The following is a 27,154-nucleotide window of genomic DNA, read 5'->3' on the forward strand; positions in this document are numbered from 1 at the left end:
ACAAGTAGGTAGAGAGGCAGGCAGAGAGAAGGGGGGACACATGCTCCCTGCTGAGCAGAGAGCCCGATCTGGGGCTTGATCCCAGGACCCTGAGATCATGACCTGAGCAGAAGGCAGAGGCTTAACCGACTGAGCCACCCAGGTGTCCCTAAATTAACATATAATGTATTATTTGTTTCAGGGGTACAGGACTGTGATTCATCAGTCTTACACAGTTCACAGTACTCACCATAGCACATACCCTCTTCAGTGTCCATCGCCCAGCCATCCCATCCCTCCCACCTCCCTCCCATCCAGCAACCTCAGTTTGTTTCCTGAGATCAAGAGTCTCCTATGGTTTGTCTCCCTCTCTGGTTTAATCTTGTTTCATTTTCCTTCTCTTCCCCTATGATTCTGTCTTGTTTCTCAAATTCTTCATATCCATGAGATCATATGATAATTGTCTTTCTCTGATTGACTTATTTCGCTTAGCATAATATCCTCTAGTTCCAACCATGTTGTTGCAAATACCAAGGGTTTTTTTTCTTGATGGCTGCACAATATTCCATTATAGGCATAATGGAATATTGTATTATATATAATTATAATTATATATGATATAATATATAATTATATTAAATAAATATATATATTTATATATAATTAAATATATAAATATATAAAATAATATAATTATATATTGTATTATATATAATTGGATATATATATATATCACATTTTCTTTATCCATTCATCTGTTGATGGATATCTAGGCTCTTTCCATAGTTTGGCTATTGTGGACATTGCTGCTATAAACATTGGGGTTCATGTACCCCTTCAGATGACTTCATTTGTATCTTTAGTATATAACGTCTTCTTTACCTATTCACGTATTGATGAACACTTGGGCTGGTTCCATAATTTAGTCACTGCAGATAATGCTGCTATAAACATTAGGGTGCATGTATCCCTTTGAATTAGTGTTCTTGTATTCTTTGGGTAAATACCCAATTGCTGGATTATAAGGTAGTTCTCTCTTTAACTTTTTGAGGAACCTCCACAACTGTTTCCCACAGTGGCTGTACTAATTTGCATTCCCACCAAAAGTGCAAGAAGGTTCCTTTTTCTCCTCATCCTCTTTAACACCTGTTGTGCCTTGTGTTGTTGATTTTTCCATTCTTTCCCACTCAGGGGTGAGGTGAGTCTCATTGTAGTTTTCATTTCCCTGATAAGTGATGATGACCAAGTTTTCACGCATCTATTTGCCATCTGGATGTCATCTTTGGAGAAATGTTTGTACATGTCTTCTGCAAATTTTCAATTGGATTATTTTTGGGGGGTTGTGTTGTATTAGTTCTTTATATATTTTGAAAACTAACCCTTTATAAGATATTTGTCCAATATCTTCTCCATTCCATAGGTTGCCTTTCAGTTTCATTGATGATTTCCTTCACTGTGCAGAGGGTTTTCATCCTGAGGTCCCAAAAGTTCATTTTGCTTTTGTTTCCCTTGCCCCAGGAGACATATTTAGTAAGAAGTTGCTATGGCCAATGTTGAAGAAGTTACTACCTGTGTTATCTTCTAGGATTTTTATGGTTTCAGGTCTCAAATTTAGGTTTTTAATCCATTTTGAGTTTATTTTTGTGTATGGTATAAGAAAGTGGTCCAGTTTCATTCTTTTGCAGGTAGCTGTCCACTTTTCCCAGAACCATTTGTTGAAGAGACTGTCTTTTCCCCCATTGGATATTCTTCCTGCTTTGTTGAAGAATAATAGACTGTAAAACTGTGGGTTTATTTCTGGATTTTCCATTCTGTTCCACTGATCCCTGTGTCTATTTTTGCATCAGTACCATACTGTTTTAATTACTACAACTTTGTAGTATAACTTGAAGTATGGAATTGTGATGCCTCCACCTTTTCTTTTCTTTTTCAAGATTGCTGTGGCTATTCAGGCTCTTTTGTGGTTCCTTACAAATCTTAGGATTCTTTGTTCTACTTCTGTGAAAAATGCTATTTGTATTTTGATAGGGATTGCATTAAATGTAGATTTCTTTGGGTGGTAGAGACATTTTAACAATATTTGTTCTTCCAATCCATGAGTGTGGAATGTCTTTCCATTTCTTTGTAATGTCTTCAATTTCTTTCATCAGTGTTTTACAGTTTTCAGAGTACAGGTCTTTCACCTCTTTGGTGAGGTTTATTCCCAAGTATCTTATAGTTTTTGGTGTAATTATAAATGGGATCAATTCCTTTGTTTCTCTTTCTGCTGCTTCATTATAGGTACATAGAAATGAAACAGATTTCTACAGATTGATTTCGTATCCTGCAACTTTACTGAATTCGTTGATCAGTTTTAACAGTTTTTTTGTGGAGTGTTTAGGGTTTTCTATATACGGTATCATGTCATCTGCAAATAGTGAAAGTGTGACCTCTTCCTTACTGATTTGGATTCCTTTTATTTTTTTCTTGTCTGCTTGCTGTGGGCTAGGACTTCCACTACTATGTTAAGTAAAAGTGGTGAGAGTGGACATCCTTGTTTTGTTCCTGATCTTAGGGGGAAAAGCTCTATTTTTCCCCATTAAGGATGATGTTAGCTATGGATTTTCATAGATGGCCTTTATTATGTGGAGGTGTGTTTCCTCTAAACTTAAAGGTTTTTTTTTTTTTTAAATCATGAACAGATAATGTACTTTGTCAAAAGCTTTTTCCGCATCTATTGAAATGATTATATGGGTTTTTATCCTTTCTCTTATTGATGTGATATATAACATTGGTTTATGAATACTGAACCACCCTTGCAACCCAGGAATAAATCCCACTTGTGGGAATGATTGTGGTGAATGATTTTTAAATGTATTGTTGAATTCAATTTGCTAGCATCGAGAATTTCTGCATCTATATTCATTCGATGTATTGGCCTGTAGTCCTTTAGTGATATCTTTATCAGGCTTTTATTTTTAAAAATTTTAAACATCCCTTATGCCCCAATCCCATTTAGTAGGATTTAGGAAACCTAATCTGCCATGTGTTATGGCATGTATATGCCAGCCATTTTTAAAGAAAATCATGGAGTTAATTTTCTATTCTGTATATAGCTCAGGCTTATTTCTATAAATGCTGAAATAAAAAGAAAAATCTATGTTAGTTTAGATCAAAAATATCCTCTTTAATTTAGGATCAAGTAATATATTTCTTCCCCTTTAATTGCCAGGGAACTGAGAGAAGCTCAGCAGGCCTGGTCTTCCCAGGAAGAGCATGGTGATGCTGGGGTCTCTGGGACCCCCACAGGATCAAGAAGCACCAAACGCCTGGTGGGAGGAAAAAGTGCAAAATCTTCAGGCTTCAGCTGGGGGAAGTCTTCCCCATAAGAACTCAGTTCACACCAACCCCTCTTTTGCCTTATAGCTTTCAGAAAGAGATATTGACTATGTCAGCCTTCCTCTTGTAAAGGGGAAGATTAAGCAACGAGTGCCCAAAGAATTCAAAAACTACTCCTAATTTAGCATTGACAACCAGGATAGTCAAGCTATTAAGGCCTCGTATTAGCAACGGTCTCAGGTACAATCACTGGCAGCCATTTCTCTTGTTATATTCTTAAGGCTACCTATCAACTGTTTGTTTACTTCTCACACTCACTGATGTACAATGGGAAAGCAGGTATCTCTGAACTCAAAGAAGAGAAAGCAGCACCCGAGGCACAGCCCATGGACTAGGAGGCTGCTGTAGCTGATTGCCTACCAAGGAATAGGGACTCTCCCTGCACATAGAAAGGAATATAATTTTGTTTTGAGTTGAGGTAACTGTACATGTATTTCAATAATGTTTCTTGGGGTGAATGATGGTATTCCTAAAAGAATTCTCAGCCACTCTAAGCAAGTGGTTTTCCTACTATATTCTTTAAGTGAAGACAATCCCTTTATCAGATATTATATTTATTAAATGAGTTTACCATTATGTCAAGTGGGTAGAAATAGCCTATATATAACTTATAATTTCTGAACTGGCTATTAACTTATGGAACAAAACACTGGGTAATGGAGTTCAAGGAAAATTTAATGTGGTGGTTCTTCAGAATATTTGCGCTGACCCTCTTGTAATTGTTATGACTGGTTTTGATTTTGTGGGTGTCACCAATTTCTCCTTGATTTTTATCAGAATTTGGGTTTGTTTCCTGTGATTTTATGATATTTTTATCCAAATTATTTCTTCTGTATATATTTTAAGGGAATAGAACATTTGTAAATAAAGGTTTTTTATCTTGTCCAAAGCCAAATATGGGTAAAGTACTCTTCTTTGTGATATGTAACAAAGAGTGAGAAATTTCTGTTAGAAACCATTTCATGAGTAGATACGTGAGGAAATTCAGTAGGTTGGTAGTACCAGGTCTTGGCTGTAAGGCTCAGCTTTGTGGGCCTAAAAGCTAATAATGGTCAGGCTCTAATACATAAAATAATATTGGTCATAACAGCATTTGATAACTTAGATGTGCCATGTTAATGAAGGTAGCCCGTTAATGGCTTGTAGGCTTATTCGCTCCCTCATATTCTTCTTTACCCTCCATTTAAAAAAGCAAATTAAGAAGTGTTTTTAAATTGAATAAACCATCATACCATTCTTTGTTCTGTCTTGGAGTAGCAATTCTTCCCATGCAGGTAAGTGGGGTAAAGTGCTCTGTGTTGTCCCTCGCCATTTTTAAAACTATTTTTTTTAAAAGATTTTATTTATTTATTTGTCAGAGAGAGAGCGAGAGCGAGCACAGGAAGACAGAGTGGGAGGCAGAGGCAGAGGGAGAAGCAGGCTCCCCACAGAACAAGGAGCCCGATGTGGGACGATCCCAGGACGCTGGGATCATGACCCGAGCCGAAAGCAGCTGCTCAACCAACTGAGCCATCCAGGCATCCCATCCTTGCTATTTTTAAAGAGCTAGTCTTTATTCAAGGTTTTAAAATGGAGTTGATTTACCTCTTGCCTCCCCAACCCCAGCCATATCTTTTGAAGTAGCATATGAGGTCAACCACAATCTGTGATTTAGAAATAGTTATGTTATTAAGCATTTGCAATGAATGTATAGGCCAGAATTCTTGGATTATATTTGTCTTCTCAGGCGCTGACAACTGATACTATTAAGGTCTATGACCTCTTCTCTACCCTGCTTCTCAGAGCCCATGTTGGCATCTGAGTGCCAGACTACTGCTTTCTCTCCCTTTCTTTCTGGTGGCGGGACTCCACAGTAGCACAGTTACTAAACCAGCAGGTAGCTGCATAGACACTATAGAGTGTAGGAGGGACTGGGTCTTTGCTGGGCTGGGGACTTCATTCCTTCCAGGTCAGTTGGAAGTTGAAGTTGACCCCTTGCCTCCATCCTCAGTCTGAAGTTCTATTTCTGCCCAGAGATCACAGGATAACCCAGGAACTAGTTATCCAATGTCAAACTGTCAAATATTAATATCACTGGACTGACAATATTAAACAAGTTGAACTTAAATATTTTAGGATATAAATATGCTGCTTTTTCTATAGATGGATCTTAAACACAGACATTAAGTTGCCAACAGATAATCTTGAGGCTTAAAGGAATGCTATTGTGCTTTACTAAGCTCTAACATATGTATTGGTTTATAGATGCCATTACCTAAAGCTGTATAAAGATGAACATTAAAAGATAAAGGTCACCATTTTAGCTTGAATGGTTAAGATTTTTTTCTTAATCTCTGTATGAACCATAATTTTAGTCCTGAATTACATAAAAATTGTCAGGTTGATTTAAAAAAGAAACTTAGGGCACCTGGGTGGCTCAGTGGGTTAAGCCGCTGCCTTCGGCTCAGGTCATGATCTCAGGGTCCTGGGATCGAGGCCTGCATCGGGCTCTCTGCTCAGCAGGGAGCCTGCTTCCCTCTCTCTCTCTCTCTCTCTGCCTGCCTCTCCATCTGCTTGTGATCTCTCTCTGTCAAATAAATAAATAAATAAAAATCTTTAAAAAAAATAAAAAAGAAACTTAACAAAAAGTAGCCATAATAACTAATAACTATGAAGTGCTGCTAAAATTGCTTTTGAGCCACTTTAAAATAGATGCTGTCATCCATTTAAATAGTAAGTGCTATAATTTTCCAACTGTTATTATGAGGCTTGAGAAAAACTGATTTAGAACCAAAGTGAAAATCTGATTGAAATTTCTAACAAATGTTTTTCTACCACAACAAAATTGTCCAAAGCTTCCTATCTGTGATAAAGCACCGCCATCCCTGGTCTCTACCACTTGATGCCTATAAGTGAGATTTTTTCTAATTTAGAAGGGAAAAAAGGCAAGGCCAAAGATAACTTTGTGTCTCTGGGCATCTATTTTTTTATTATGTTAGTCACCATACAGTACATCATTAGTTTTTGATGTAGTGTTCCATGATTCATTGTTTGTGTATAACACCCAGTGTTCCATGCAATACATGTCTTCCTTAATACCCATCACAGGGTTCACCCATCCCCCCACCACACATCCCTCTATAACTCTCTTATGGTTCATCTCCCCCTCTGATTGCCTTCCCTTCATTTTTCCCTTCCTTCTCCTAATGTCCTCCATGCTCTTCCTTATGTTCCACAAGTAAGTGAAACCCTATGATAATTGACTTTCTCTGCTTGACTTATTTCACTCAGTATAATCTCCTCCAGTTCCATCCATGTTGATGCAAAAGTTGGGTATTCATCCTTTCTGATGGCTCAGTAATATTCCATTATATATATGGACCATGCTCATGGATTGGAAGAATAAACATTGTTAAAATGTCTATGCCACTTGGAGCAATCTATACTTTCAATGCCATTCCAATCAAAATTCCACCAGCATTGTTCAAAGAGCTGGAACAAACCATCCTAAAATTTGTATGGAACCAGAAGAGACCCCGGATTGCTAAGGAAATGTTGAAAAAGAAAAAAAACTGGGGGCATCACATTGCCTGATTTCAAGCTTTACTACAAAGCTGTGATCACCAAGACAGCATGGTACTGGCACAAAAAACCGGCTTGGGGTGTCTATGATAGACACTTCGCTTTCTCAGCTAGCTTTGCAAAGGATGAAAGCCCTGAATGATTCCACTACTGCCAGGGGAAATGGTAGCTGAATAAAGTCACATTGCTATCTGTCACTACTTCTCATCATCGAGAAGGCCCTTTCTGGGTCCATGGATGAACTACAGAGTCTACAGTTATGCAAATTGGAGATTCTTGAAAGAGAGAGGCAGCTCTATTACAAAAATACATTTCAGCCACTCTTCCAGGTCCCTGATTCTTTGTTGTTTTTAGTCTTCTAATTTCAGGCTTATTTGAGTATCCTTCTGGGTTCTTCCTTTTTTTTTTTTTTTTTTTTTTTTTTTGTTCTAGCCTATGACCTGAACCCTTCTAAAGCCTCTCCTTGCTTTAGAGCATAATTTTTGATTCACAAATTCACAAGGTCCCTGTCCTCTAGAGCTCACAGACAATGGGGAAGATGAGGCAACTTCATGGTCAACTACATTATAATACAAGATAAACTGAGTGTGTAAAGAAAGTGAAATTGGAGAAAAAAGTAAGGACTTTTGAGTAGAGAATTCTGAAAGTATGGAAAAGGGCATTTCAGATGCTGAGAACAGTGAGCAAAGCGATGCTGGAGCATTTGTTGTGGGGAAGGAGGATCTAGGTGATAAGAAAATGCTTCAACTCCGTTTTTCCATGACATACATTTACGTATTTTGTATATTTTAATTTTTTTTTGGTCAAGAAAAAGTAAGGTAGCACTTGTGATTTGTTTCAACAGTCTAAGGAGCATGTGTATTAGTAATTCTTGTCTGAGAATTGAGATTAGTTTAAGATGCTATTTATTTAGATTAAGGTGTTATTAAGTTATGAGTTTGTCCAAGGATGTTTTCAATTGGCGTACTTGCTGCTTATTTATTTATTTATTTTTAAAGATTTTATTTATTTAACAGAGACACAGTGAGAGAGGGAACACAAGTAGAGGGTGAGGGAGAAGGAGAAGCAGGCTTCTGCCAACCAGGGAGCCAGATGTGGGATCATCCCACATCTGGGATCATGACCTGAGCTGAAGGCAGACACTCAATAACTGAGCCACCCTAGCACCCCTGCTTTTTTATTTTAAACAATCCTTTCCACACTCCTCACTCAGAAGTATGTGCAAATAGAAAGAGGGAGAGGTCAGTGGCATAATGAAGTAACTTTAGGGCCGAGTGCATATGGACAAATGGATGTAGGTGATGAGGGAGAAGTTTTAAAGATGATTCCAAAGTTCAAGTCTGGGATAATATTGGTACCATTAAACAAATAGCTTAAAAGGGGGAAATTGGTTTTGGAGGACAGGATGAATTTTGCTTTTCATCTGAGTCAACAGCTCAAGTAGAAGGAAGATTTTTTTTAAACATAATTTTTGAAAAAGATTTTGTTTATTTTAGAGGGAGGGAGCTAAGGAGGAGGGAGGGAGAAATGGAGAGAGTCTCCAGCAGACTCTGGGCTGAGCGTGGAGCTTGAGGTGGGGCTGGATCTCAGGATACTGAGCTTACGACCTGAAACTAAACCAAGAGTCAGATGCTTAACGGAGTGAGCCCCTAGAAGTGCGATTTTTAAACAGGAAATCACTGGAGGGCACTGACAGTAATAACAGCTGGTGGGGTGTGGGATGACTGATACCTGTGCAAGGGCTGAAGGCAGTATAACACGCTGTTTCAGGAGCTAAACATGGTGAAGGCAGGGGTGAAACGGGAGATAAGCGTCTAGAATGTACCAAGTAGAAAGCCAGGCTTTTAGGAGCAGGTTAAAGTGTGCACTGGAGACCACGTTAAGTAGTTTGTATTTTTCTCTTTTAACGGCAAAAATGGGCCAATGAAGCCCTGTAAGTAGGGTTTGGAGAAGGCGATGTGCTTGTTAGAATGTGCTGGAGGGTACCCTCCTTTTCTAGATGTTGGACAGGACAAAGACCAGCAGAGGAGGGGCCTGGCGAGGCCGCCTCTGGCCTGTATCCTGAAACCTGTGGGACCCCAATACCCTCTTGCTAAGCAGGGCCAAGATTAGGGTGAATGGGGCAAAATTTAAGGGGTGCCCAGAAACACGGCAATCAAGATCAAGGCCACTTTAATGCAATACTTAAAAAATATTAAAATTAAAGATCCACAAGGAAGAACATATCAGAATTTTTTTTTTTTAAAGATTTTATTTATTTACTTGACAGACAGAGATCACAAGTAGACAGAGAGGCAGGCAGAGAGAGAGAGGGAAGCAGGCTCCCCGCTGAGCAGAGAACCTGATGCGGGACTCGATCCCAGGACCCTGAGATCATGACCTGAGCCGAAGGCAGCGGCTTAACCGCTGATCCACCCAGGCGCCCAGAACATATCAGAATTTTAAATAAAACAAGATCAACAAGCTGAAGTTAGTTAAAACTATGTAAGAGCGCAACTTGGTCAAGAAAAATGGTCAGAAATGGCAATTCCTGCAACTGGAAATAAGCAAAGGTGTTGATTTTTGCAATTATTGATCAATTTACTTCTATTAAAGCCAGGAAAGTAAAACTACAGTGACTTGTTTTTGGTATAAATAAAATATTTAAACTTAATGTGGGGAGTTTTAATATACCCTCTCTTCGAATTTTTGATATTCAAGTATTTCAGTGTTCTGGATTTTTTTTTTTTTTTCCTTTTTCTGTATGTAAAGTTCATTTTTTCCTCGTGCCTCAGGATTCACTACGGCTCAGAATTTACACTTAGTTAAATTTCTTATTTTTTCGTTCCTCACAGATTTTTTTGAATGAATATATTCTTAAAATATTATCCTGATTCTTCCTAAAATATTATTTTGATTGCCAAATGTTTTGGCACCCCCTGAATTTTTCGCTCTCAGCCCTACTTTTTCTGGGAACCCTACTACGTAGGCAGGCCTGGACCTTTCCAGTCTTTCCCCGAGGCCCCGCTATCCTTTGTTTCGTCTACCTCGCCCCCTCCTGGTCCAGGCTGGGAAGCTTGTCAAATAATTTCATTTCATTAGAAACTTGAAACCGGCAGCCCTCACCACTCGGCGGCGTTGCCTTCTCCGCTCCCTCCGGAAAAAAAAGCTCCCGGAACTATCCCATCACGGATGCTTGCTTTTCCCCCGGCGCTAGCCGGAGCATTTCTACGGCGTACGCTGCGGACTTTCCGTTTTCTTATTCCTCTCGCGAGGCTTGCGTCCGATCTCTATCCGGAAGTGCTCGCCTAGCTCGAACCTGAACCGGCTCGAGCGTTCGGCGAGGGAGGGAGTGAGCCGGGAGTTCCTCGCTGCGTGTGCGTGCGGCTCTGAGTGGCTCGGGACGTGGTGCTGTGTTTGTCTTGGTCCTTCTCTTCTCACCTGTGCGGAGGACTTCAGGGTTTTCTGCCACTTCCCAGTCCCTTTACGTTCTGGTTAGGACCGCCACCTTTGAGAAAAGGCGCCCGCCCATCCCGGCGGTGAGGCCGGGGAGTCCTGGGATCTCCGTGGTCTTTGCTAACGGGATTGGAAGCAGTAATTTTTGCAGCAGCAAGTTTCGGATTTAAGTCCCTTGATGATATTGTAATACTTAATCGAATCGTCACCATGTATTAGGAACTAACTTAGGAGTATTGGATGTGGCTGTGAATAAATCAGACGAAAGCCCCAGCTCTAAGGGGGCTTGCATTTTAATAACATTTGAGAAGACTGGAATGCAAATGGGCATAAATCAGAAAGAGTATTTTTTGCATGTGGCAGAGGAAGAGGAAACCAGGGGGAATAAAAAAGATAAACTTTTTTTTTTTTTTTTTTTGAGGGGGAAGTCCTTGTAAAATGTTCAGGAATGTTGGTGTTTATGGTCGTAAGGTGGACTGCGTAAAAATTATGGAATTTAGGGTCAGTGAATTCGTGCTTTTGCTCTAAGAAACACTATTTATCGTGCTTTCTCCCCCTATCTCTCTCTCTCTCTCTTTTTTTTCCCCCCAGGGGAAGACCAAAGACTAGATTGTAGGAAAAGCAAATAGAAGCCATGTTTCGAAGACCTGTATTACAGGTAACCACTTTGACATATTAGTGTTGAGATGCGTTATGATCAACTGTAGTGATCAGATCTCGTCAGGCCTTTGACTGCAGAGGCAAAAGGCGTTTGGGCCCACCTACTTTATGTGTAATCATTTGATAGGATTTGGGACAGATTTTACTTGTGTAAGTGATGTTCACTAAAACAAAATAATTTCCTAGCTTACATGTATAAGGGGAGTCATAGTTTTTAAAAACATGCTACTTGTAGCTACATGCTACTTACTTTAGATCAGTTAGCATTTAATATCTTTAGTGATCTAAAGACTATAAAAATCATTTCCAGTAGTTTTTCTAGGAGGCATGTGGTCAGACTGTCCTCTGTGGTCAGACTTCCACCCCGCTTCTCCCTGTCCTGAAGAGTGCATCTGAAGTCATCATGTCACCACAAACGTACGATGTCCTCAATTCCTTCTCACTCCCACCAGTCTGACTCCTTATTTCTCCGGACACTCTAGCCTACCTTCACCCAGACTTCACCCATTTTCCTCACTTACATTTGGTCACCAAGTTTGTAGTTTTTTCTTTATAACCCCTCTCTCACTCACCAGCCTGTTAAGACTGATGAAGAATCAGTTCCTCTCAGAAACCTGTTCTCCTCTCCCCCCAGTCTGCAGTAGAATCGACCCTGTATTCTTGGATCCCCACTTTAACCTCTACATAGTTCTAGCCTTTCTCGGTGTATTGTGTGTTGGAATTTGGAACACAGAAGAATTACTGCTGTCTTAATACTACAGTGTGAAGATGTATACAAGACTTAAAAGTTTAATTTTAACAATCATCCCAGTTAAAATCTTTCCCTATTTCTGCTTTTCTAGTGGGTCTTAATTTTTATGTCTCCCAAATGAGACCCATTATTCTGCGACTTGGGAGCTGTGGCTCATCTGAGTATTTCAAGTAGGACCTTTTGAGAAGCATGATAGCAGTACTAGTTTGTTTGAGTCTTTTTACCATGTGGCAACTCCATCTTTACTTCTTAACCACCTCGTGTCCCAAAACGTAGGGATAGGATTCCGTAGTCTGCACTGCTCCAGGAACGGGTGTTCATTTGGTTGGTGGACAAGTGCTTTTTATATGAACAGTGCTACCTACTTGACACATGCTTCTCTGATGTACCGAGTAGGTCTCTGAACGCTGGAGGCAGCAGAGGGCAGTGGGAAAAGTGGCAGCCTTGGTGTCAGATGGCCCTGGGTTCTAGGCACAACTTGCCTGTTATTTCTTGTAGGATTTTGGGCTGGTTAATCTGTCTAAACTCTTTTTTTTTTTTTTTGGTCTCCAAAGTAGGGATAATTTTACATAGTTTATTGGTTTCTTCCAAGGACTAATCTGTAAGAGGTAAAGCACTTAGCTGGTGTTCAGTAATGATAGCTATTGTATCATTGCTGCTGTTTTGTGTCACTACTTTCCACTGACAGACGGACTTGAATGGTCCTATTTTTGTAGTTTATCAGAGAACCCGATTTGTCTGAGTCTTTTCCCTTTGGTTTATCTAAAGCATGAATTTTTCCAAAATACATTTGATTTTACCCTTTGTGTGCAGCCACAGAAGCACCATAACCAGGAGGGCTGCCAGAAAAGAAACAAGGATTCTAAATTAACCTTCCTGGGCTTGCCGTCTAGGACATGGTGCCCTCGGGCTTCTGGAGTAGTTGGCCCTCAGGGCCCTCAAGCGTTTGTGTGGTCCTCGTGGTGCTGTGAGGGGGAACACGTGACATGCACTGCTACCCTCTGGGGGTGTGTGCTGTAGGAGTCGCTGACTTGATGGTGACCGAGTGTGAGCAGGTCTTCTGTCGGGTTTACCTTTCCTCCCAAATTAAAGCCACTTTACTCATTTGTTCTACTTTAGGTATTTCATCAGTTTGTAAGACGTGAGTCTGAAGTAGCCACCAGCTTGGTTCTTGAAAGATGTAAGTAGTAGCTAATTTCCTAGTTTAAAGTATGTTATTTGTAGCAACGTACAAATATTCTTAAGTGTGTTGTAGAAGAGGTGCACTAGTTGGGTTGTAATCTGTTAATCCTCAAGCCCTTGGCCCGTGTTTGCCTGTCTGCTCTTGGCCTCATCCCATTAGGCTGAGGGGCCTTGTGAGAATTCCTTGAGTCCTGTTTGGTTATCTCGGTCTTCCAAGGTCATGTGCTATTTGGCTGGGGGAGTGAAAGTTTGTGCAAGCTGTTCTTTCACAGAAATATTCACTCATATTTGTAAAGATTTTCAAATCTCAGATTTGTCCTTTCAACCATTTTTTTTTTTCAAAAAAAGGTATTTTAAAGATTTTAAGGTAAAATAAAGAGCTTAATGTTTGTTTTTTGGGGTACTTTCTTTAAGAATATTTTATCCCTTCTTTAACCTCCTAGCCTCCCCTTATTTGCCTCAACTTAGCTCGGATCTTCTGGAACCTGTTTAAGGCTGAGCTCGAGTTGAAGTAATATTCGTAGCTATTCCCCTTCTGGACCTTTCTCTAAATCTCATTTTATTTACACATTGCATTTCAGCTCTGAACCGTGTGCAGCTGCTGGGGCGAGTGGGTCAGGACCCCGTCATGAGACAGGTAGAAGGGAAAAATCCAGTCACAATATTTTCTCTAGCGACAAATGAGATGTGGCGGTCCGGGGAGAGTGAAGCGTACCAGATGGGTGAGTATGAAAGCCTAGGGTTTTCGTTGTATCAGAAATACAGAGACATTTTTATTCTCAGTTAGTTGACTAGAGATGAGCTACTTTTAGAAAGAATCTTTCTTCTCTAATTCTGTTCCTTTCTCTCAGAAATTGTGACGTTGGTTTTGCTGGGCATGTTGTCTTTTGGCATTTGCTTTGTGTGCTGGCATTTGTAACCATGTTTCCTATTCTTGTGATGTAGGTGATGTCAGTCAAAAGACAACATGGCACAGAATATCCGTATTCCGCCCAGGCCTCAGAGATGTGGCATACCAGTATGTGAAAAAGGGGTAAGTTGAAGAAGAAAGGATTTTATAGATTGAGTGGTTTAAAAAACTGGTCAGAAGTGTTACCAGGGAATGCCTGTCTCCTTTATCCTACTAATTACTCCGTTAACTCGAGATACTTATTCACAGTTTAGTACTGTATGCATGGGGTGTTGCCATGTATGACTAATGCAGAGATCTGTAAAACATGGTTTAGCTTTCTAAGAATTTACAGTTTGGGACAGATAAGGAATGTACATAAATAGAAGCAGATGAGGCAAGAAAGAAGGCAGAGTGTACTGAGTGCCATGTGAGCAAGTGTAACACATGCTTTTAGGAGTTCCCATGTCGCCTCGGCATGTACATGGGGCCCTTAGCACAGGACCTGGAGTGTCTGAAGTCTGACTCCGTGAGGTATGGCAGTGTTCACAGCACTTCTGCTATGTTTGATAATTTTATGTCGGCTTAATAGTTCCCTTTTGGGATGCTGGGATTAATTATAAATAAAAATTGTCTTTTCCAAACCTACAGAAGGACGAAAGGGTGTGTTGAACAACAATTATATTCATAGTTAATATTTTTAGAAATGTACTTGTTTTATAAAAATGACGTATATTTCCTGAAAAACAATTTCAGGAAAAACTAAAATTTGCTTCTTTTTAATAGCTGCATGCCTTTTATTTATATGTATTTCCATTGTCCAGTATGTATGTATGTTTGTATGAATTTGCATTAACGCACACATGAATACAGGAAATTTCAAGAAAAGTATCTGTATGCAATTTCAACCATGGATTGATGAATTTGTGTGTATTCCCTTTGGCCTACAATCATTTCATTAGCTTTGTCTACTTTCTGTTTTTTTGGTGATGGTAGACTCTGAAAATGATGCCAGCGTGCATTTTCTACCCTTTAAAATCAGCTATGGTTGTCTTGTAGTTCAGCCTTCTAAACAGTGCAGAAATAGTCTTAATAATTAACGCTAAGTGAAATACTGAGCCGAATACCTGTTTTGAATTTTAATAATCTAAGCCCCTTGAGAATAAGTTCATGAACCTGACTATGGGAAGGAATTGGACAATAAGTGAAAATCAGCAAGTCTTTTAGGGAGTCCAGAATCAAAGTTGGGGGAAATGTTGGAAATCAGTCCTAGGGATTGATAGGATCCCACGACATTGCTCTTCCAATTCGTGGTCTTAAAGTCACTTTTTTTTTTTTTTAAACTTTTATGAGGACTGCTGGCAGCTCAAGCCTGAGAGCTGTATGTGTCAAGTCTGTGTGGACGTTCTGTTTCAGTACCCTTAGTACTCCTAATGTTGAACTTTGAGATGTGGTAGCAAAAATGAGATTATGCCCGATTCTCTGTTTCATCCTTCGTGTGTGCTTGTTACTGCCTCTCACCGGACTCTGTCTCCTAAAACAGATGACAATCTCCAGGCTGAAAACTGTAAATTTTATTTTTATCAGGTCCCGAATCTATGTAGAAGGGAAAGTAGACTATGGTGAATACACAGATAAAAATAACGTGAGGCGGCAAGCGACAACGATCATAGCTGGTAAGAAGCTTGTGATAATAGCTATTCCCTGCTCCCCCTTCCCTTTTTTAAAAGCTTGGCTTGTTGTCAGTAACTTGAACGGAGGCTTTGAGTACTGATGCTGTGATTGTCAAGCAGCTGGTTTGTGGGTTTGCTCTGAGTGTCTCTGTTCTGGTCGTGCAGAACGTTGTCTCTGTACTCAGTTTCATTTCACAGGTAACTTTTGAGTAGAGTGTCTGTGTCAGTACTTAGCTGTTTGAAGTGAGAAGAACTTTAACGTCTTTAAGGACATGGCCTAAACGGGCAGAAGCCTATGCCAAGATAGAGTTACTCTGCTGTGAGTGGCATTAGACATTTGTGCAGGTTTAGTCACCGCCCGCTTGGTCCTTACAGGATGATTTTAAGTTCCTGTTCTCGTTAGACAAAATGGGAAACACTGTAGAAAACATAGACACACAAAGTTTAAGGAAGGTCAGGAAGATACCTCCAGGAGATAGCTCCCAGAGGTGAGTTTTCAAACTTCTGTGAAAATTCTACAAGAATTTTGAAACAAATGTAGCCCTTTGGACATATTTAAGTTGACATGAAAATTTTTTTCAATACGGGATTGTTACTCTGAAATGTATTAATGGATGTAAATACCATAGCAATTTGATACCCATCATCCTTGAAAAAAATACATGAACAAGCTCTTCAACATTTGGAAGTTTTATGTTGTTTCTTTTTCTTGTTTTTCCATTTTCTCCTAAGAAATGTAACTTAATACATATTGTATAAATAAGAATACTGGGGCACCTGGGTGGCTCAGTGGGTTAAGCCGCTGCCTTCGGCTCAGGTCATGATCTCAGTGTTCTGGGATCGAGCCCCGCATCAGGCTCTCTGCTCAGCAGGGAGCCTGCTTCCTCCTCTCTCTCTGCCTGCCTCTCTGCCTGCTTGTGATCTCTCTCTGTCAAATAAATAAATAAAATCTTTAAAAAAAAAAAAAAGAATATTTTATTATTCATCCTATTATAACACAAATACATACATAAATTAAAAGTTATTTTTATTTAAATTTTATTTGAAATTTTATTTTGAATAAAATTTTATTTAAAAATAAAATTACTTTTAAATTTAAAAATATTTTTAAAAATTCTGTGATAGGGGCGCCTGGGTGGCTCAGTGGGTTAAGCCGCTGCCTTCGGCTCAGGTCATGATCTCAGGGTCCTGGGATTGAGCCCCGCATCGGGCTCTCTGCTCAGCAGGGAGCCTGCTTCCTCCTCTCTCTCTGCCTGCCTCTCTGCCTGCTTGTGATCTCTCTCTGTCAAATAAATAAATAAAATCTTAAAAAAAAAAAATTCTGTGATATTGGGGCGCCTGGGTGGCTCAGTGGGTTAAAGCCTCTGCCTTCAGCTCAGGTCATGATCCCGGGGTCCTGGGATCGAGTCCCGCATCGGGGTCTCTGCTTCAGCGGGGAGCCTGCTTCCTCCTCTCTCTCTCTGCCTGCATCTCTCCTACTTGTGATCTCTGTCTGTCAAATAAATAAATAAAATCTTTAAAAAAAAAAATTCTGTGATATTAAGGCTATAAATGTTACATTTTCTTTTCATTATCATTACAGTTGTTTTTAAAACATAAAATACCAAAGCAATTTTAATATATAAATTTGAAAACTGAAATTGTATTGGAAATGCATCTTTTATGAGAGAAGTGCTCCTTTTTAAACTCTTCAATAAATTGTTAAAATAAGACAACTGTTGGGACGCCTTCGGCTCAGGTCATGATCCCAGGGTCCTGGGATCGAGTCCTGCATCGGGCTCCTTGCTCAGCAGGGAGCCTGCTTCTCCCCCTGCCTCTGCCTGCCACTCTATCTGCCTGTGCTCACTCTCTCTGACAAATAAATAAATAACATCTTAAAAAAAAAAATAAGACAACTGTTAAAAATTTTATTTGAGAGAGAGAGAGAGCGTGTGCAAGCAAGCAAGGGAACACAAGCAGGGCAAGTGGGAAAGGGAGAAGCAGCCTTCCCGCTGAACAGGGAGCCCGATGTTGGGCCTTGATCCCAGGACCCTAGGATCACGACCTGAGCTGAAGGCAGATGCTTAACGCGTTGAGCCACCGAGGTGCCCCAAAATAAAATAGTCGTTAATGGGCGCCTGGGTGGCTCAGTGGGTTAAGCCGCTGCCTTCGGCTCAGGTCATGATCTCAGGGTCCTGGGATCGAGGCCCGCATCGGGCTCTCTGCTCAGCAGGGAGCCTGCTTCCCTCTCTCTCTCTCTGCCTGCCTCTCCGTCTACTTGTGATCTCTCTCTGTCAAATAAATAAATAAAATCTTTAAAAAATAAAAAATAAAAAAATAAAATAGTCGTTAAACATTGATTCTATTATTAGTTTTTATGGATGTAAACACTGAGAAACCTTTTGTATGAGTAAGTACATAGAAATGAAAGAAAGTAATGTCTCAAGTGTTTATGTACTTCTGAGATATGCCAAAATTAGGTATCTTTTAAAAATTAATTTTTTTAATTATTGAAAATGTCAAACATTCACAAACATAGAAAAGTGGAAAAAAAATCTTCTGTCATTTAGCTTCAACAATTATCAACTGATGGCCAATATTATTTCTTCTGTTTCCCCAGCCTACTTTTCCTCCATTTGGATTATTTTCTAGTGAATTCCCAGACATTATATTATTTCATTCATAAATATTTTCAGTAGGTATTTCTGAAAGATAAGGATTCCTATTTAAAGTGTAACTATAGTGCTATTACCACACTTAATATTAGGAGATTATTAATTGTTTTTTCACCAGACATCACAATGTTTAAATTTGTTTGATTGCTTCATAAATACAAGTCCATGGGTTATCTTACATGGTTTATATGTATCTTAAGTCTCTTAATCTTTTTTTTTTTAAGTTTTTATTTATTTATTTGACGGAGAGCTCACAAGTAGACAGAGAGGCAGGCAGAAAGAGGGAGAAGCAGACTCCCTGCTGAGCAGAGAGCCCAATGTGGGGTTCGATCCCAGGACCCCAGGATCATGACCTGAGCTGAAGACAGAGGCTTAACCCACTGAGCCACCCAGGTGCCCCTAAGTCTCTTATTCTTTTTTTTTTTTTAAAGATTCCATTTATTTATTTGACAGACAGAGACCACAAGTAGGCAGAGAGGCAGGCAGAGAGAGACAGAGGAGGAAGCAGGTTCCCCGCTGAGCAGAAAGCCTGATGCGGGGCTCGATCCCAGGACCCTGGGACCATGACCTGAGCCGAAGGCAGAGACTTTAACCCACTGAGCCAGCCAGGTGCCCCCCAAGTCTCTTATTCTTGTGAGAAAATTATTTCCTCACAAATTCTGGAGGCCAGACCTCTGAGAACTTAATAAGTCTCTTAATTGACAGATTTTCCTTTTACCTTTCTTTTTTACCTTGCTCCAGAGTTCGTGTCTTAACCACTCTACCCTATTGATAAACTATAATTTGTTATAAATAATAAAAAATATATTTCTTGTGGTTTCTCTGAGGTATATTGATCTTGAAAACCAACATAGTTATCTTTCTACCCTCATTATCAGATCTTAGATGAGGTCCTATCTGACCATTTTGATTTCATAATTCTTGGGTGTCTTGACAGTATTTCATTTCTGCATGCTCTTCTTCCTTGGGCTATGTCTCCAGAGATCTCTACCTATTCCAAAATTTTTTTTGTAGACCTCTGTGGGGCATAGGACTACACCTATGAGTTCAGCAGTGGAAAGTCAAACTTTCTAATTAAAAAGTTTGCATTTCTGGGGTGCCTGGGTGGCTCAGTGGGTTAAAGCCTCTGCCTTCAGCTCAGGTCATGGTCCCGGGATTGGTCCTGGGATCAGGCCCTGCATCGGGCTCTCTGCTCAGCAGGGAGCCTCCTTCCTCCTCTCTGCCTGCTTCTCTGTCTCCTTGTGATCTCTGTCTGTCGAATAAACAATAAAATCTTTAAAAAAAACAAAAGGTGGCATTTCTAAATCTCTATCAATTAGGTATTTCTGAAGCATTTAACACTTTCATATTCCACTGTAAACCAAAAGTATGGGCAAACTTTGGATTGTATGAATTGTTCTGAACCAAGCCAACACTAAATAGTAGTAGTTCAGTTTATCTGTCATTTTGTTTTCTTCTTGTCACTAGTATTCACAGCATGGATGAGTTAATTGAGTAATTAACAGATTTATGGTCAGTTGTAAAAATGAAGAGATCTTTAGTGACATTTGAATTGAAAGATAGATTTTATTGTTTTTTTCTTCAATCAACCAACATATAGTACATCATTAGTTTTTGATGTAGTGTTCAGTGATTCATTAGTTACATGTAACACCCAGTGCTCAGAAATAGAGTTTAAATTCGGTTGCTTGGTCATTTTTTTCCTCCTAGGGATCCATGTCTTTAATGTAAAAGTAACCACCAGTGGATGGCACTCTTGCCAATACTATGTTTTTAGAAGACTGTATTTGTAAATACTGTAATAACCACTTTTAAAAATAATTCTAAAGTTACAAGAATCTGGATTTTTTTCAAGTTATACAGAAAGTACTTCTTTCCCTTTGCTTCTCCTAAATTAACTCCATCTGGGACAACATTTTAAGTGCAGTGTCTGATCTTGTTTGAAAATGCTTTCTCTATAATATTGATTAGTAAAAAATTTCCCAAGAATGAGTATAAAAAGTCAATCTATTTTAAAATTTAAAAATAGAGTGTCTTCTGTGTGAGTGTTATAGCCTACTTAAAGACATCGGTCGGTTTGTCTTTGCTGACAGGGCCATATGTTGGACCCCATCCTTTCTCCGTACCTCCAGTGCAGGGAGTTTTTTTTTTTGTTTGTTTTGTTTTTTTAAGACTTTATTTTTTTAAAGGACTGTATTTATTTATTTGACAGAGAGAGATCACAGGTAGGCAGAGAGAGGGGGGGAAGCAGGCGCTCCGCTGAGCAGAGAGCCCGATTCGAGGCTCGATCCCTGGACCCTGAGATCATGACCCGAGCCGAAGGCAGAGGCTTAACCCACTGAGCCACCCAGGTGCCCCCAGTGCGGGGAGTTTTAGGCCTGGTCCCTCTTCTGTGCGAGGACGTGCTGCCTGCTTTCATGGCATCTGTCTGAGCACTGCAGGCACTGAAATTTGTGACTCGTTCTTTTGTAGGAAGTTATTGCTGAGCAGTTGTAATTGTTTTCAGGGAAGACAAGAAATACCACACTTTTTCTGCAAGGTCTCAATTGTCACGTCGCTGAAGCCCAACTTTTAGCTCCTTTGGTGCCTCTTGTATATATGCCTCTCATGAACATAGCAGGACTTAGTTCACATTTTGGGAATTTTTCTAAAATCCTGTTAGATAACAGCACGAAAGTATGTGTCATAGGGGAACGATTAAGTGAGAAAGAGTTCTGAAAATAATACTTACGATTTGGTTTCTTTACAGATAACATTATATTTCTGAGTGACCAGACCAAAGAGAAGGCATAGAGTGGACGAGTCTCCTTTGGCCGTTGTTGGTACAGTCTCATTTCCACATCATGTATAGTCTTTATAGGTGCTAAGGACAAGAATTAAAATATTATTTTATATAAAATGAATGATAAGACTTCTCATGACTCTTACTCTCCCTCCCCTTTTTGTCTCATAGGCCTTTGTAGCTAATTGTTTATTCTTTTAAGGATGGTTTCGGTGTATAAGTGTACAAAGCAGTGAGCTGTCAGGTTCATCTGTGTTAGAGCAAAAGGCTAAGTGTCCTTTGGGATGCCCCTTTGTTTTTTGCGTACACTTTTATAGTGTTGATTCAGCCACTGAGTATTTGTTGAGCTTCACTGTGTGGCAGGCATTTATCCCATGGTTGTGAACAACGATTTTCTTACTGTTTGCTCTATAAACGAGGTGGCAGGGACTGTATCTTTTCTGTTTACTTGCCCCTTAACCAGGACTTGGCTCAGAATACTCGATAAATGGTGACAGATGAATGATCCCCATGGGATATTAAGCTTTAGCCCAAACTGGAAGGGGTTGCTGAACAGTGGTTGGTATCTAACCTAGATAGCTTTAAGACTAACCTACCTTCTTCTCCTCTTTTGTTTTTGGACAAATTTCACTAGTAGCATTCATGAAATAGATTTATCAGCAGTAAAAACCTAAAATAATAAGGAGGGTGAAATAGTTCATCTCCAGGTGATGCCTCAGGGGCTCTGGTTCCACTGTTTTCTATCTTTCTAAGCCCCATTGCTATCCTTTAGTCTCATCCAGAACTTGGGGGGTCCCCAAACAACCTTTCACATTGCCTCCCTAGGTTAGAGCCCCAGGAATGACATTTTCCTTTTATTTTTCCACATGGGCCCGTGGTGTACATACACATCATGTACACACAGTTACTTTCATGATAAGATTCTGGAAATTACAGAGTAAGAGTGATTTTCTAATAAATACTACATAAAATGAACTTGAGTTTTTCAGTGTGTCTTGTACTGTTCAGGTCTGCACCAGATCTGCACGGGTCTGCCTGCTGGTTGGCCGCAGTTCAGACTCCGCTGCCGCTGAGCCTGGTGTCCGGGTCTGATGACAGAAGTCCCTCGCTCTGTCTAGGCCACCTGGCCTCCGGCTTTGCCTCCTGTCCAGCCTGTGTACGTGTACCTCAGACGGCGTGTCTTGTCCGCTCTGCCTGAGTTCTGGACTGTCTGGGGTTTCCTAGTTCACATGCTGCTCTACATACCCGCACTGAGCAGTGTTTTGTACTTACAGTGCAGTTGGGTCAAGGAAAGGTGGAGTTCCTTAGCTTTACCTTGTTCCTACCCAGGAACAGTAGAACAGTGGTTGCAGTTCCCTCCTCTCGGCTGTCCTTTTTTTCCTGCCGCTGGGACCATTAATCATTACATTAACTCTGCTCCCTGACGTTCTCCGTTCAAACTGGTGACATGGTCCTCACTCTTTTGTGCCACATTCCTCAAGCAAAATGTAACATAGATAAAATTGACCTTTGGGCCACTCTTTCTTGGAAAATCTACTTTTCTACTCCTTAAAGGTTGTGAGAAGTGATGCAGATTAGTATTCCTGTTAAGTAGTGTGCTTTGGGCAGGTAATATGGTGAACAAGACAGTTCAATGACCAGCCCAAAGCAACTCCGCGTCTAAGGTGCAGGGGCAGAACGGTGCGGCCTGCAGGACCCCCGTGAGCTGCAGGCTTCTGCTCACTCCACTGGAGCTTACCTGACGGGCTCCGAGGTTGGGCAGCGGGGCTTTCAGAGTTGTCTACTCAGTGCGGAGCCTCCGCATGCGCGTGGTGCTGCAGACCTGAGGAGCACAGCTGTGCCCTTCCCATCTGGGCAGCCCCCTGTGCTGAGAAACTGCACCCCTCCCAAGCTGGTCTTGGAGGATGTGTGGGAGGCTGGTGGTGGGAAGAGTTGGTGGGGGTCTCCTAGGTCACGTTTTGTGCCTCGCATTCCCTTTTCACGTTGTTATGGTTTCAGGGAATATACCCGTGGGAAACTGTCCTTCGACTTTGATACTGGGATTCTTTGTTGGGTGGAAAGTTGAGTATGATACGTGGAAGCATGGGAGAAGAAGTATCAAACAGCATGTGGTGTTACCGCACTTTTGAAAAAGAAGTAATTGATAAAAGTATATGTTTAGAAATGTCTGGGAGGAGAAACCTCAAACGGTTGTGATGATCTCTCGGTGGGGGGATTATGTGTGGTTTTCCTTACTTTTTTTGCACTTTTATATATTTTATTTCTTTTAAAGCATTGAACATACATTATTTTTATATTAAGAGAAAACAAAAGTGTTCACTTAGGGGAAAAAAAATCTTTCCATTATTTCCAGGCCAGGCTTGCACTTCTGATCGACCTTCAGCCAGTACTGCCACTTGTCCTGGAGGTGAGCAGGAGAGCAGGAGAGCCTCTCCTGTGTTGATGCCCATCTTCTGCATCTTAGTATTACATGCTTAGATACTTCATTCACCTTTTTTCCTCCTTTTTCTTTTGTGTTTCTCTTAATACATATATGTAACCCAGAATAATGGGCTTTAAAGACCAATCCATATGATATCCACCATTTGATGCCAACACAATTCTCAAAGAGTCCTTCAGTTCTTAAAAATTACTGGACAACGATTCCAGAGACATCCCAAGACACCAAAGATGTGTTTTTGTGGCTGTTTTGGGGATTACTTGTCATTGTCAACTGGGTTACAGCCTAACCTCTGCAATTCAGGAGAAATTACTGGTGGTTTCTCTGTATTCCCAGAAGAGACCAGGCAGTTTTTGAAGGCACGGTTGTCTTTTACTCACAACCACCCGTTCATCCCCATCCCGCTCAGCCTCGCACAGTGCCTTTGCAGGGCTTTCTACATGTCAGCTCGTTGGATTGCACTGAAACACTGACATGAAAGTGAGGGCAGAATCACTTCACTTACTTTTTTGTCAGGGTTTGGATTATATGCTACGAAGCTTGGTGGGAGCAGCAGCGAGCAAATCGTTGTAGAAAAGTTAGAGTTATAGAGACATCTCTTGCAAGGTGGTAATTACCATATTGCCTGACATTTATTCTGTACTCCACAGATGCCAGCCTGAGCTCAGGGCTTCTTATTGTTGTCTCATTTAATTTATCCCTGAGAAGGTGGTATTATCCTGATTTTACAGGTGAGGAAACATGAAACTGAGAGGTTAAGTAACATGTCAGAGTCATGCAGCTTATCAGGCACACTGGGAGTGGGAGTTTAGGTATGTGAAGCTCGTGTTTTGCTTTCTGCCTACTATCTGCTTCCCATTTTCTCCTTCTTCCATTGGCCCTGCTGTTCAGAACCCCCCACAGATAGCTTTTGACCATTCGGGGTGCATCGAAGTCACACCGGGAATTGCAGTGCATAAACGGTTTTGGTTGGGATAGAATTGGGAATGAGGGAGGAATACCTCCAGCTCTTCATTCTTTCTCATTTTTCAGTCTGATGATCCTACAGGAAAGTTTCAGTTAATCTCTTTACCAAGTTATCTTCACATATTCTTCTTGCTTCCTTGTTACCTAGCAGTTTTCTTTACTGGTTAAAATAGGTTCACGGTGTCTGCTCCTCCCGTTGTTTCCTTCCTGCTGAGGGTTGAAATTGTCAGCAAGATTGCTCAGGAATTTGACAGGCTCACTTCTTAGAGAACGAGACTTTCGGCAGGTGTCAGCAGCACTGCATTCCTTTCTCACGACTAAATTTGCTTTTGTGCTGTTCCCACAGCCTGTGCTGGGATGGCGTATAGCTGTTTAGGCTGTCCAAATCATGCAGCCACAATAATGACATTTCTTCTTTTGTCTCTTTATTCTTCATCCATTTGCTCTCTGCCATGCTTTGGGACCTTGGGGTGTTGTTTGTCTGTACAGGTGTACACTGTAATTTTGTAGCTTTCCTGCTACACCTGTTGTTTGGATAAAAAGTGGCTTCTTGTGGTAGTTCAGTTAAGGCTCTGTAGTCAGACAGCCTGGATCTGCTGCACTTACTAGCTGAGGGGCCTCTGCTCAGTTTCTTAACTTTTGCCTGTGTTGAATTTTTTGTCGTTTTGTTTTTCTGTGAATACAGGGAAAATAGTGGCCCTGTGTTATAGGCCTGCTGTGAGCAACGAATAATGTGTATAACGTACATAGGCCATATTATCTGAATCAGGTGCTCGATACTATTGGCCATTATTATTTTGGCTGTAGTTATTTTAAACAAGGTGTTACCTCTTTTGATCCCCATGCCCATCTCCCCAAGTCTCATAGGATACTTACTAACTTTAGGTTATTGTACTTGGCCTTTGTTGTTGTTGTTAATGTCTGTGGGTTACTAAGAACATAGTTTGCGTTAGTGTTTTTTGGTTTGCTTTTAATCTTCTATGGCTATTTACAGATAATCTGGGTATGTTTTTAAATTCAATTTCAGTTGGGCACCTACTTTGTACCATGCATGTGTACAGGCCTAGATACAGGGATAAATAGAACAGGGCTAGAAGGGAGAAAGCCTGCCGGCAATTAGGAAGCTACTGAAGGAGCCTAGAAAGGTCAGCAGAATGGGGACTATAGGTGACACAGGGGAATGTGGTCTTCACGATTCATTCACTGTGCAACAGTTACATGCTAGATCCCGTTATGGACTCTGGGTAAGGAATACTGAGTGGGAGAAGAACACGTAGCTCTGCCCAGGATATGCTAGGGACCGAGTAGGTGCTGGCGGTAAGAGAAAAGGCCATGAAGAGAGAATTCTGAAGCTGCTTGGGCAGGTGTGTGGATATTTTGTTTCTGAGACTAAGGAACATGAATGTGGGAGCCTATTTGAGAAGAGGAAAGATCAGGAGAAGTTTTGAACATAGTTTAATCATAAAGTCCCTAGCTTATATTTGATATCAATGAGTGGAGCTTGGAAGAGCAGTCAAGACAAGAGTGACTCTTTTTTTCTTCTGCCAAACACTTTTGAAGCACATTTTGTGAGACAACATAACAAATGTTGCCAGGATTACAGCTTTCTGTTGTGGAAAACCATATTATGGGAAAGATTTCCGGTTGCTTACCAGTTTTACAGTGTACTAGGGACTTGTGTTAATCTGGTGTGGCAAGATGATGGACATGAAGACAGTTGTCTTGAAAGAAGAGTTTGTTATAGTTCTCAAGAGGAGGTCTCATGCCACACCATTTGAACCACATGGGGATGCACCAGTGTAAGCCAGAAGGCAGAAGGAATGAGGGGAAAGTGTGCACCAGACCTTTTATTGTGGTTTTTGTGGGATAGAATAATTTTCACCAGACTTTGGGAAATAGGGGTGGTCCCTTGTTGTCAGGTACTTGGTGATTTTGGGCAGAGGAATAGTGTTCTGGACTGCAGGATAAAAGGAGGCTAATGGTAGGATGAAATCGGGATTGGTTGGTTTGTGTATTAAAGACTTGCTCATGGGCAAGTGTTTACTATTTCTAGGAATTAGCTAATGTTGGGAGGGGTTAGTTACTCCCAGGGTCTGGGAGGCTCCAAGATGTCAAACATCAAAATACGGAAAATAAGAAACATGATTAATTCACTACCCAGTAGCCATTATCCTTTCTATTGAACCCATTAATTTACAGAGCCCACATTTTATTGGAGGTGACAGTGTGCACAGCTGAAGTACTGCATTCTATTCTCCTTTGCAGTTAACAGTTGCTAAGGGGCTGTAAGCAGAAGTCATTTGGTGGTGCTTCCAGGAAGGCTTCTTAAATGATTAACTCTGTTGGGAGGCTTATCCTTTGTGCTTCTCCGGATCCTCACCTGGCTTTTTCTGGTCTGAAATGTGGACATGATGGCCGAATCTCCAGCAGCCATCTTGGACTATGAGACGATCTTCAGGATGGAAGACAGAAGAAGCTGGGATCTGCGATGACCATGGAACCACCATACCAGTCCTGGATGGTCTATCTCGGGACTTCTTTGGGAGACACAAATAAATCTCTGCCTTGTTTAAGCCACTTCTTTGTGCTTTGCAGTTAAATCTCATTCTTACTAATTCACACATTATCTTCATATTCACAATGAATTCATTATCTAATTCTCTCCTAAGACCTTCCCCTGCTAGCAGAAGTAAAAACCTCTACTGCCACCGTCCTTCAGACTTTATCCTATGTCTCATTCTAAATTTGGAGAGGGACTGGGACATACTATGTACACAAAACCTTAGCAATTATTCTTTAAAAGA

The 27,154-nt window shown here is 40.6% G+C and overlaps 2 protein-coding genes across 6 annotated transcripts in view; both read left to right on the forward strand.

Annotated features, from left to right (window-relative positions):
• The window catches only part of WEE2 (WEE2 oocyte meiosis inhibiting kinase), a 34,490-nt gene extending 29,847 nt beyond the window's left edge, over positions 1-4,643 (forward strand). Inside the window, exon 12 of the mRNA XM_047694383.1 lies at positions 3,191-4,643. Within this exon, the coding sequence (XP_047550339.1) occupies positions 3,191-3,347 (157 nt within the window). The 3' untranslated portion in view covers positions 3,348-4,643. The remainder of the gene's footprint in view (positions 1-3,190) is intronic.
• A 5,507-nt stretch (positions 4,644-10,150) lies between these two features.
• SSBP1 (single stranded DNA binding protein 1) lies at positions 10,151-26,943 on the forward strand. Of its 5 annotated transcripts, none has more exons than XM_047695232.1 (8): positions 10,151-10,274; positions 10,945-11,011; positions 12,884-12,944; positions 13,528-13,668; positions 13,892-13,979; positions 15,423-15,511; positions 20,912-20,984; positions 26,616-26,942. In XM_047695232.1, the coding sequence occupies exons 2-7, from the start codon at positions 10,988-10,990 to the stop codon at positions 20,953-20,955; spliced, it is 447 nt and encodes a 148-aa protein (XP_047551188.1). In that variant the 5' UTR covers positions 10,151-10,274; positions 10,945-10,987; the 3' UTR covers positions 20,956-20,984; positions 26,616-26,942. The 5 variants fall into 5 exon arrangements, with proteins under 5 accessions (XP_047551188.1, XP_047551189.1, XP_047551191.1 ...); XM_047695235.1 differs by having other exon boundaries at positions 10,259-10,340; positions 26,616-26,943; XM_047695236.1 differs by lacking the exon at positions 10,151-10,274 and adding an exon at positions 10,287-10,305 and having other exon boundaries at positions 26,616-26,943.
• The last annotated feature ends 211 nt before the right edge of the window (positions 26,944-27,154 follow it).

The sequence above is a fragment of the Lutra lutra genome, chromosome 11 (assembly GCF_902655055.1).
Source record: "Lutra lutra chromosome 11, mLutLut1.2, whole genome shotgun sequence".
Taxonomy (NCBI): Eukaryota; Metazoa; Chordata; class Mammalia; order Carnivora; family Mustelidae; genus Lutra; species Lutra lutra.